Source organism: Cornus florida, unplaced genomic scaffold (genome assembly GCF_030987335.1).
Source record: "Cornus florida cultivar Cherokee Brave unplaced genomic scaffold, ASM3098733v1 CherokeeBrave_3.0.0_Hap2_Chr10, whole genome shotgun sequence".
NCBI lineage: Eukaryota > Viridiplantae > Streptophyta > Magnoliopsida > Cornales > Cornaceae > Cornus > Cornus florida.
In genome coordinates this window covers 86,220,936-86,232,394 of record NW_026775580.1, presented here as the reverse complement: position 1 = coordinate 86,232,394, position 11,459 = coordinate 86,220,936, and the positions used below count along the sequence as shown (strand labels likewise).

The window sequence follows — 11,459 nt, the reverse complement described above, 5'->3', positions numbered from 1 at the left end:
TCTTCTTCTCCTTCGACTGAATGCACTGTAGAGCTGTTGCCCTTGTTTCTGTTAAGTTCCCGCCTTCATCTAGCAGGTAGTTAATTTGTTTTGGTTGGGCTGGGCTTATTGTATTATGGACGGGCCCGTTTTGGATTGCGGTCTACTTTGTTGGACTTGGACACCTTAGTTCTTATGCTCCTTTGGGGGCCTCCTTCCCAGGGTCCGAGTCATCATTGAGATATCACTTTGAAAGGGTTATAGGTTAAGTTACACAATTCTTCTTAATAGGTATCGCTTTTACGCTATAAGCGTGCTCCTGCTTTCACACTCCACGTGCGCTCTTATTCAAATTCTCACTACTTACGACTTGATTCTGCCATTCTTACGCTCCCGCTTTCGAATTTGCTCTTACTCTCGCTCCCGCTTTATGTGACTTACTTATAGGGACATTTTCGAAACGAAATTTAATACCACATCAAATTCGGTTGCAAAATAATAATAACAACATAATATGTCCAAAAATTATGTTCCATAACTGCACAGTTATTCCCTAGTGTCAAAAACGTTACAATCGCGGAATGACTATGCTAGAATGAAAATTATCCCAAGACGATGCATTTTTAATTCGTGTTTCATGTATAGGATGGGATGTGTGTGTGTATATATGTGTGTGTTCAATTTAGGAAAATCGCATCTTTTATCTTATGTTGTTTCCCAAAAAAAAAACTTATGTTGTTTGGTGCTATATATATACAGAATTGAATTTTACATTACGCATATTATTGGAATTATTAGATGGTATAGTTGTATCATAGGCAAGCTACAAAATAAGTGTACATTAAAATAAAAACCACCAGCTTAATTATATGGAAATAGGGGTGTAACTTGGCTGGGCAATCTGAACTCAACTCAAGTCTAGTTTGATTCTTCTAGGATACTTATTTTTATAATTAAGGTTGAGTTTTGATTAAAAAATTTCAAACCAAATTAATTAGGATTGTGCTTGATTGAGGTGCTAAGAACATGAGTCAAAATCAAGCCCAAATTCTAATATCATTTTCATATATGTTATTTAATTTAGATACATTATATATAATTTTTAAATTATGATAACTTTTTTTCTTTTCAACTTCTTTTATTTTAAAGCTTAATTTATTATATGTTAATACTTTGAAAATTTAATTTTTAAAATAATTTATTTGTAATTTATTAAAAATTTGCAATAAGTTTTAGAAAAATTGTGTTTACAATCACGAAAAAAAATATTTGTATTTAGGATAATTAAATTTTAAAAAAATTTAAGATCAAATTAAAATTTTAAAGTGGTTATTGATCATATAAGTAATTCGAATTAATATTACTTTCTAACTCAAAATTTCTCCCGAGTTATAAACCAAAGTTTAAAAATAAAATGATGAATTAAACTCGAGTTAGAGTTGAATTAGGGATAGAACATTTTTTATATCGGGTTGAACTTGAAGTCTCTAATTTGTCCAATCCGCCGGAGTTGAAAAGGATTACCTAGGTTACTGGTAAGTGGTATATTCTTTGTAAGGTGTGTAGTTTTTTGTTTTTGAATATATAGTTTTGCTAAAAAAACACAATTATAGGTGGGCTGGGCTACCTTAATAATCTGTCAATATTTCCCTTACGGGTCAGGCTTGTCGGCCAAACTGGACTTCAACACCAACACTCAAGCCCAGTTCATCAACTAGGTGGGCTGGGCTAAACTGGCTAGCCAATGAGTTTGGGCTGAGCTAAAGATCGATGGACCAAAAGCTTCTGGCCGAAATTGATTATTTAGTTGGTCCATAGAAAGATTTTATAGAATATATATATATATATGAAAGCACTTTCGAATTTTTGAAAAAGATGAAAACCGACTCTAGCTATATGAGTGAGTTGCATGATTGCATGTGTTTCTTCCTTGTAAAGATTACACGACCTGAATACACATGACTAAAAATTTCACAAATATTGAATATATATATATATATATGAATACACATGACTAAAAATTTCACAAATATTGAATATATATATATATATATATATATATATATATATATATATAGTACAACATAACTATTATTTGTAAGTTGTAACATTTCAAAGTTACAAGCACACAACTCAATTTTCATTTTCAACCAAATATGTATAGTAATGACTGGAAAATTTTCAACACTCCAATACAATTCACCACTACTAAGCGATAAAAGTCAACCAAATTTAATTTCTTTGCTCCATTTATTTGGGTGTAAAATATTTTTATTTTTATTTTTATTTTTTGGCGTTTGATTATCGTAAAATATTTACGAAAAAAAAATTAAAATCTAACAAATATAACTTACTCATCAATTTTCAGTAAGTTATTTTACACATCCGGTCTAATAAACTTGACCTCCACCTCGACTTAGACCTCTGTCAAATACCGAATAAGTAAAAATAAAAAATATTTTACCTATAAAATGAAAATATTTTCTGAATAAAATATTTTACGTCGAAACAAACGTAGCCTTAATGTGTATATGAAGTTGGATCCCTCTTCATGTAACATTATTTGATAAATTCGTGTGTAATTCTTTAACTCAATATTCAATGACTGATTTTCTATTAGTTTTTAATTTTTATTTATACTTCCTAAAATAATGATTTGTTGACTCAAACACTGATTGATTAGTGAATAACAATATCCTCATTCTCATCGTCATCTGAATCAGACAGGTTTCTCAACTCATCACTAGGACAATATTTAGACCCCACTTCAGTAAAATCTATGTTTCATCATGTGAAAACAATGTTAACGCGGGGTACGAAAGTTATTAGTTGATTTTAATTGTGATTAACTCCTTTAATGACTTAGATCTGATTATTAGGTCAACTTACTCAATTTATGATTGATTAATTATTTAATCAATTAACCATCTACAATCATAAATATAAATACTGTAAAATAAAGCAAGTAAGATTAGAGAGATTGCATCAAGATTTTTAGTGAGGAAACCGTAGTTGAAACAAAGTACACTGAACTTTGACTTTGACTCACACCCTATTGTTCTATCAAACAGTAATTGCTGACAATTCTCTGACTTTGTGACGTCCTGTGCAACAATAACTTGACCTCAGACTTATACTTGATCTTTGTAGAAGAGTAGCAGGTAGATCAGACAATAGTATTCCTCCAATTCTCTAACCCTTTCAAAGTGTGATCGCTTTTACTTCTGTTCTTTAAGATCTGAACTCGATGTAGAAGAATTAAATCTTGTCTTTTCTTTGGAAACTCTGAATCTTCAATGTAGTTTCAGTTCCGATGAGATAGTAAACAACACTACTAAATCACTCATGAATATATGTATATGCTCACAAAAATTCATTCAGAATAATCAGATTTGATTTTCAAATTTTCTCTCTCTAAATGCCTTCTCAAAATATAGAATTGATGTTCCTTAAAGTCATGAATAAACCTAAATAACTAACAAGGTTTATATAGAGTTTAGAATTTCCTAATCCTTTCGAAAATATGAAATTTTTTGTGTATAGGACATGAAAAGAAGTCGGGATCAAAAAGGAAACAATCAGAAGAAGGAAACTGGAATTCTGATGCTGCAATGACTTCTTGAACCGGTTCAAGATAACCAGAAAATAATTCGAAGGCTTCCTTTGATTCTTAAACCGGTTCAAGGGTGCTGAACCGGTTCAAGATGGCCAATTTTGAAGGTTTCACAATTTTGCTGATGTTGAACCAGTTCAATATGGACAGAATGTTTTTCTTCCCAGAAAAACTTCCAAACTCTTCCAAAATGTTCTCACTACCTCTCAAAACTTTCTAAAGTATCGTTCTCATCATTTCGGAGTGTAGTATATCATGAACACTTGAACCTCTTTAAATCCGCATTCGATCTTCAAACTTGAAATTGTGAATCGAAAAATTACAACTCGATCAGATTTGTTTTAACAACGAAATTAGCCAATTACAATATATATATCTCACAATCTACCCCTTTGACAATTTCCTGACAAAACCCAAAAAATAATTTAGTAATCTACCTAAGTAGGAAAGTAAATTACAATGATTGTTAAAGGAAATAAACCACGAAAATTTTTTAGAACGTTATGAAGCTTCAACACATGTAGTAACCTGTAATCTGCACATTAACCCAAACGCAACTACCCATGAAGCTTAACCAAAAAAATAAATATAAAATAGCAAAATTAATAATGCCTAAATATCAAAGCAATTTAAACTACAATGATCAATGGTTCTCTCTCTCAATACAAAAAGTATCTCTCCCCCTGAATAAAATGATAAGACTCTAAATTCTCTCCCCACTTTTGTCACAAATTAACAAGAGTCTCAAGAAAGAAATATCATAGAAATATGAATCAACCAACCATATAAATCTTGTAAATTGAATCTAATGAGAATGTAGACCCCACAAAATTATACGCATCAACACAAGACTATATCTCTCACATCAAGCTCATCACCAGACTCCGCCACTTTAACAAATTCCACGTATGCTTCATCAATCTGGTCATAATCATTTGTTTCTTCAAGGTTTTGTAACCTCTTTATATCAACCGTAGTGAAACAATGTAGATATGAATTTCCTTGATTTCCTGGTATAACTCTAGAACAGAGAAAACATGTAGGCCAGATCAACTTCAGTTCTTTGAATCCTTCACCATTGGCATTTTGTAATAAGCCTTGGTAATAGTCTCATAATCAATCTGTTTTGCCATATGTTGCACGACATTTTGTCTGAATCCAAATTGTCATAATAGGTTACCTTTCCTCCTAAGTATGCCACATGGGGTGTTTTCATAAGCACACCCCATGGTACAACCCAACAGTGTAGATGTATCCATCTACAGTAATACATGGTTCCATTAGTGTTAAGTCAAATATGGTGGTAATATCAAGCAATAGGAGCAATGAATAGACATAAATAAGAGGGACAATGCACCGTTTTCATGCTAAAATATAAAATAAGAGACATAAAATTATACAATGTTTAGTATTCATCTTTATTTTTTTTTTTATTATTTTTTTTCATAATTGCCTATCAAACACAAAAATAAAAACTTTTCTAGAATATAATAAATCAGAAAGGACCAGTCAACAAACAGTTTCAAAAGAATTAAAAGACTAAACAGTATAGTTGCAAACAAAATTACAAGCAAATAATATATGAAAAGATTGAAAAGACTAAACAGTACAGCTGTAAACAAACTACAAGCAAATAATATAGGAAGGGACCACAAACAAACAAAGTCAATGGAATCTAACAAAACTGACAACTATTACTTTATACAGAGTTTCAAACAAAACTACCAAAAAAATAACATAATTTACACCACTATGAACCACATGTTTTCATTTTTTACCAAAAAGAAACACGAATACCATAAATGCATTAGACACAGAGAGATATTTTACTGCAGACCAAAACCACGAACACAACTGAAATAAAAATAAAAATAAAAATCTAATCACATTTATTTTCACACATTAAATCATTTGATTTTAGCAAACTTCTCTGAACCACATATTCAAGTTTCTAAACCATCAATATGTTTGTTCTACCATAATAAAATATCAAGCCATTTTATAGAAACATAGTGCTTTAATTAAAACCAAAAAAAAAAAATCAAACCATTTATAGGGAAATAATGTTTTGATTACAGATCAAAATCAAAAAATAAAACTATTTATATAGAAACAATACTTTAATTACAAACCAAAATAACAACCAATATTATAATTATTTAATTGATTAGAGTTTACCCTCAAGTGACACAGCTCAAGGAGTGATTGTCAGATGTAGGAGCTATGATAATTACACGTTGTGTTTCTTATTAAGAGAGTAGGTCTAGTTGGTTTTGGCACTAAGATGTGTACCGAAGAATTTATTTGGTTCTAAAAAGATAAGAGGTAAGTAAATTTTGTTGAAGGTGATGAGTTGTCGTGTGTTATCATTGACTTTTAAGATTTTATTTGACAAGTCAGAATTGGATAGGCATTCAAATGATGTCTTTTTAACTAAGGCAAATATAATAATTTAACATTTTTTATATTTTTGTGCAGGTGACTTCTGATTTTGTCCTTAAATTAAATAACTTGAATAGTTCAGATCAGCTACTTAGTTCAGGGTTTCTTTGGAGAGAGTAAATTTTTTTTAAAAAAGACAAAATTTACCCTAAAATATAAAGTTACGACAGCTGTGTTCAGTATTGCTGGTACCAGTACCACACACTTTTATTGTCCTTTTTCTGTGCATGCTACATTTTCCTAGGCTTGTCTTTTTTTTCTAAAAAAAAAAAAAAACCCTAAAATGTAAAGTTATGACAGCTGTGTTCAGTATTGCTGGTACCAGTACCACTCACTTTTATTGTCCTTTTTCTGTGCATGGAAAATCAAATCATATACAATAAATTTCCATTGGGGCTGCCCTTTTTTTATTTTTTATTTTTTTATTTTTAACTTAAGCCTGTCTTTTCACACTTGTAATATTTACCCGCCGCATGATAGAACTCCTTCACCACACATTGCTTAGGCTATCTGCGTCAATCTCTCTATGAATTTTTACTCTCAAAAAAACATCACATTAATTTTTTTTAAAGTTACGTTAGCAAATGTCACGTTGGTAACTCCATCAAGTTTTTTGAATTTTTATTCTTTAAAAAATAATAATAATAATAAATTAAAATTAACTTTTTAAAACTTTTTCTAAACGGTTACATTCGTAACGGCTATATTTTTAAAAATTATTTAATTTTTTTTTTTTACAAAAAGTTTTTTTTTTTTTTTAAAAAGCTTTTTATTTATTTATTTTTGGCCCAAATAAATAAGGATTACAAAATAACGAATTGAAATAAGAAAATACGGATTATAAAATTCTATGGGAATAAGTAAATAAATTTGTAATTTTAATTATTTTTTTTACAAAAGTTAAAAAAAAAATTATATATATATATTTTAAAAATTTATAGCCGTTAAGATACTATTGGTGTAGGCCAAACATTGCTTTAACGGCCGAATGCATTGTTTGTTGTACACATTTAAAATTTAAAGCAAAAAAAATAATAATAAAAAAAATAAAAAATAAACAAATTTTAAGGGAAAAAGCAAAAAAAAAAAAGATTTTTGAATTTATTTTTGGCCCAAATAAAATTTTTTTTGATAAACAATGCCTAAACAATATATTTTTTATTTAATGAATTTTATTTTAAATTTTATTATTATTATTATTTTCTAAAAGGAGCTCAAAATAACCTATTTTTAGTTTTTTTTTTTTTAAAAAAATAAGTCTGTCAAACAATGCCTTTTGTTCCAGCAGCCATGGGATAAGATAAAACAGGTAGTCCAAAATGGCGCCGTTTTGCAGCAAAAAAAAAAAAGAGAGCAGCGATCACAAATTGACCCGCGGGCAAAAATGGAGCCCCTGAAGTTTAGCTAGAGCGCTGTGCACCCAAACGGCCCTTGGCTCTCGGAAATTGGGCTACCTCGAGGCAGCTGCATATGGCCTTACCCATTAAATTAATTTATGTACAGCTCTTTATATATATATATATATATATATTTTCGCTCATATTTTATCTTTTATGCACTATATTCACACCTGTATATTACACGAGCAAGCATGACGTATGTACCTTGTATCCGGTTCTTTTTTCTTTTTATTATCATCTTTTATGGGTTAGAATGGCATTGTGGTACTTACAAAAAAAAAAAAATAAATAAAAAAGGATCTATTTTTTATATTGCTTAATTTCTCTTTTTTCTTTCTCCTTCTTCCTCGTTGAGTATCACAATCTGAACATGGTATCAAAGTTTCTATTCAATGGCATTGTTGATGTCATCTTGCTGGGGCTTCAATTTTGTGTGAGAAACTTAGTTTTAGAGTAAGCAGTGTGAGAAAATTAAGTTAGAATAACGAAGCAATAAGAGAGATTATATCTGATAATTCTCTCTTTTTCTTTCTTTTTCATCCCTCCAAATTGGTAGATCCGTGCATTCAAATTGTACATACGATCCAACAACCACACCCCACCAAATAAGTGCTGACACAGTGAAGAAAATAATATTGGCCCCAACCAAATGCCCATTTAATTCAATGCATTCAATAAATGGGTTTGTTTATTGTCGTTTCGTATGGATTTGTTTTCACCTTCTTAGGGATAAATCGTTAGTTTTTCTTAAAAAAGTTCATCTGCTTCAATTATTTAAATTAATTATGTCTTCAAATAAGAAAGGAAATTAAGATAATACAAAATGTTAATTTTCGGAATACAGTTTGTTAAATTTAGAGGACATTTGATTAAATGAAAACAGATAATAGTGTTAAGGACCGTTGCCTTATATTAATAGTAATAATAATAATAATAATAATAATAATAATAATGGTAAAATAATGAATATAAATTGCTTAGTTGTAAGATATACGAATCATTTTTAAACTTGCCAGTTAACAATAAGAATAACAATATTTTCATGTCTCAAAAAAGATGTCTTGTTTGGAGAACCGTGAGTCACGATTTTCCAAACTAGACATCTAATTTGAAATGGTAGTACTAGTAGCTATAGTAGTAGTAATAATAATAAAATTTTAAACTAATAACAAAAATAAATTACTTGATATTGCTTTTGATGAATCCATGTATATATAAACAATTTTTACAAGTTTATAGATTATAAAAAATTAATAATAGTAGTAGTAGTAGAATTAGTTAGCGTTAAAAGTGTTTAATGTAATTTTTTACACATGGATGAAAACAAAACTTGCTTATCTATCAATGAGTAGGTTATCTTTACGGACTGCTACTCTAATCCAATATAAATGGACAAATAATCAGTAATTATAAAATTTAAAAAATGATAAATAAGGAAAATAATTTTTTTACAAAAGAAAAAAAAATTTCAGTTAATCATTGTAATTTTATTTATTACTTTTCAGATTTTGTAAAAACCCGGAGGTAAAATACTTTTGAATTTCTCGAGATCATCCCTGGGGAGGTGGGGTCCAAGCGGGGTGGAGGTGCATCATCTCCAATCTCTATTGCAATCTGAACCATCCACAGCACAATAGATGATCTAGCTCATAGAGTCCATTCTTTTTGTGTGTGTATATATATATGGGCTGTTCCACCGTGAAACCGCCAAGCAAATACCTCTCCCTCCTCTACAAAAATGGTGAGCTTGAAGGATTCTTACATAGTGAAGCCAGCGGAGCAGACACCAAATGATCTCATGTGTTTATCAGATTGTGACCAGACTAAAGCCATAACTCATGCACCAACAGTCTATTTCTATCGACCTACCTCAAAGTTCGATGATACTCCCAGCCCAATAGACATCCTAAGAGACTCTCTCAGCAAAGCACTTGTTGTCTTCTACCCTCTTGCTGGCCGCTTGCACTTGATTGGCGGCCGAGGCCGCCTCGAGCTCCACTGCAACTCCATGGGAGCTCTGCTCCTCGAAGCCGAGTCCGAAACCAAAATTGAGGACTATGGTGACTTCGCTCCAACTCCACAGATCAGAGCCCTCATACCATCCGTAGACTACAACTTGCCTATTCATGAACTGCCTTTAGTTTTAGTGCAACTCACCAAGTTCAGCTGCGGTGGCATTAGTATCGGCTTGGGGATATCCCATGTCTTGGTTGATGGCTGGAGTGCGCTCCACTTCGTCGCCGAGTGGTCCAAAATAGCTCTTTGCGAGCCATCAGACAGCCCTCCATTTCATGATCGCTCCTTATTATTACTAGCCAATGGTTCACCACGTTTTGATCACATAGAATACAATCCTCCACCACTCTTGATTGGTCACTCGGATAACTTGGAGGAACGAAAGAAGGAAACGGTGGTGAACATGTTGAAACTAAGCAAAGACCAAATCGACAAGTTGAAGAAGAGAGCAAATGAGGGTAAGAGTAGCGACGAGAAGAATGGCCGCGGCTATAGTCGGTATGAGGCTGTTGCTGGACATATGTGGAAGTGCGCATGCAGGGCTCGAAAACTCAAAAGCGAACAGCAAACAAATTTATATGTTGCCATAGATCTCCGGAACCGTTTGAAACCAGCGTTGCCAAAGTGCTACTTCGGAAATGCAGCCACTCGGACAGCAGCAATAGGCGTCTCCGGCTTGATTGTGTCGGAGCCGTTGTGTTATGCTTCGAGTAAGATTAGAGAAGCAATAGACAGGATGACAGATGAGTACCTGAGATCATCTCTTGCTTTTTTGAGATGCCAAGAGGATGTGTCTCGGTACCGTAATTTTCACACAGTTGGGTGCACCCAGGGGGCATTTTATGGGAACCCAAATCTTGAGATCACGACTTGGGCAGGTCTTCCTGTTTATGGTGCTGATTTCGGGTGGGGAAAGGAGATTCATATGGGACCTGGATCAATAGGTTTTGATGGCAAGTCTTTTATTCTCCCCGATCACGATGAAGATGGATCCTTTATCATTGCATTGCGGTTGCAGGTGCCACATATGGATGCCTTTAGGAAATTCTTTTATGAAGATATCTAATTAATACTCATGTTTTGTAGGAGCACTCTCATATCCTACCATTTCCTTAACTAGAATTAGGTGGGTTATTCTACCATGTGTGAGATTAATAATTGGTTTTTGGGTCAGAAGCCAAATGAATGTAATAAGTCCAACTTCGCCTTGGATCTCTTGTATTAGTATGCTTCTTTTTCAACCTGATAACAACTTAACAAAAATGTTTGTCCAGCTGCTTTTTGTAATTCAGAAGCAACAAGGCAATTTAAAGGAACAGAGACAAAAAAAAGTGGGACAGTAGGCTCAATGGTGTCTGTACAACATTATATTAGGGATAATTATCTATATAGTGGCGGAGGGTGTGTGATCTATATGTCTAGATGGAATGTCACCGGACACGTAGGATATCAAAGTTTTTTTTTTTTTTTTTGGGTTAAAATAGGATATCAAAGTTGAGACTTATTGCTTGTATTAATTAATTTATTTTTTAACAAATTGCTTGTATTTAGCAAGTGCGCGCTGCATTTTCGCTGTTTTTCCAAATTTAATTCTTACCTTTCAGATTTCATAATTACTTTCTGATCTCTACTCGAGAAAGAATTTAGTGTATAGGATGATTATTTATTTAAAATTTTAATTTTCTTAAGATATTCGAAATTCAAAACTTGTGCAGAGCATAAACTAATTTGTATATGGTTATTGAATGGTCAAGCTAGTATTCATAAAATTTTAATAATTAAATATTTTATTTTATTTTATTATTTATGAGTTATGAAGCACCAATACAATTTTATGTGTCATGTATTTTTCTAATATATCATATGCCACTGCACGCTGATCGGATACAGACACGCACGGCAACTTTTCGTTTTAAATAAAAAGAAAGAAGTTGGAGAGATAGCCAACGTTGGTATCATATATATATATATATATACACACACACACACATCTACAATCTTTTTTTTTT

The 11,459-nt window shown here is 31.8% G+C and overlaps 1 protein-coding gene across 1 annotated transcript; it reads left to right on the top strand.

Moving 5' to 3' along the window:
• Window positions 1-9,113: 9,113 nt before the first annotated feature.
• LOC132278814 (spermidine hydroxycinnamoyl transferase-like) lies at window positions 9,114-10,702 on the top strand. The gene has a single exon (XM_059780713.1). The coding sequence runs from the start codon at window positions 9,173-9,175 to the stop codon at window positions 10,514-10,516; it is 1,344 nt and encodes a 447-aa protein (XP_059636696.1). The 5' UTR covers window positions 9,114-9,172; the 3' UTR covers window positions 10,517-10,702.
• Window positions 10,703-11,459: the final 757 nt, after the last annotated feature.

Bases quoted from the DNA above. Each gene is read 5' to 3' on its own strand.
- LOC132278814 (XM_059780713.1), top strand. From the start codon at position 9,173: ATGGTGAGCTTGAAGGATTCTTACATAGTGAAGCCAGCGGAGCAGACA.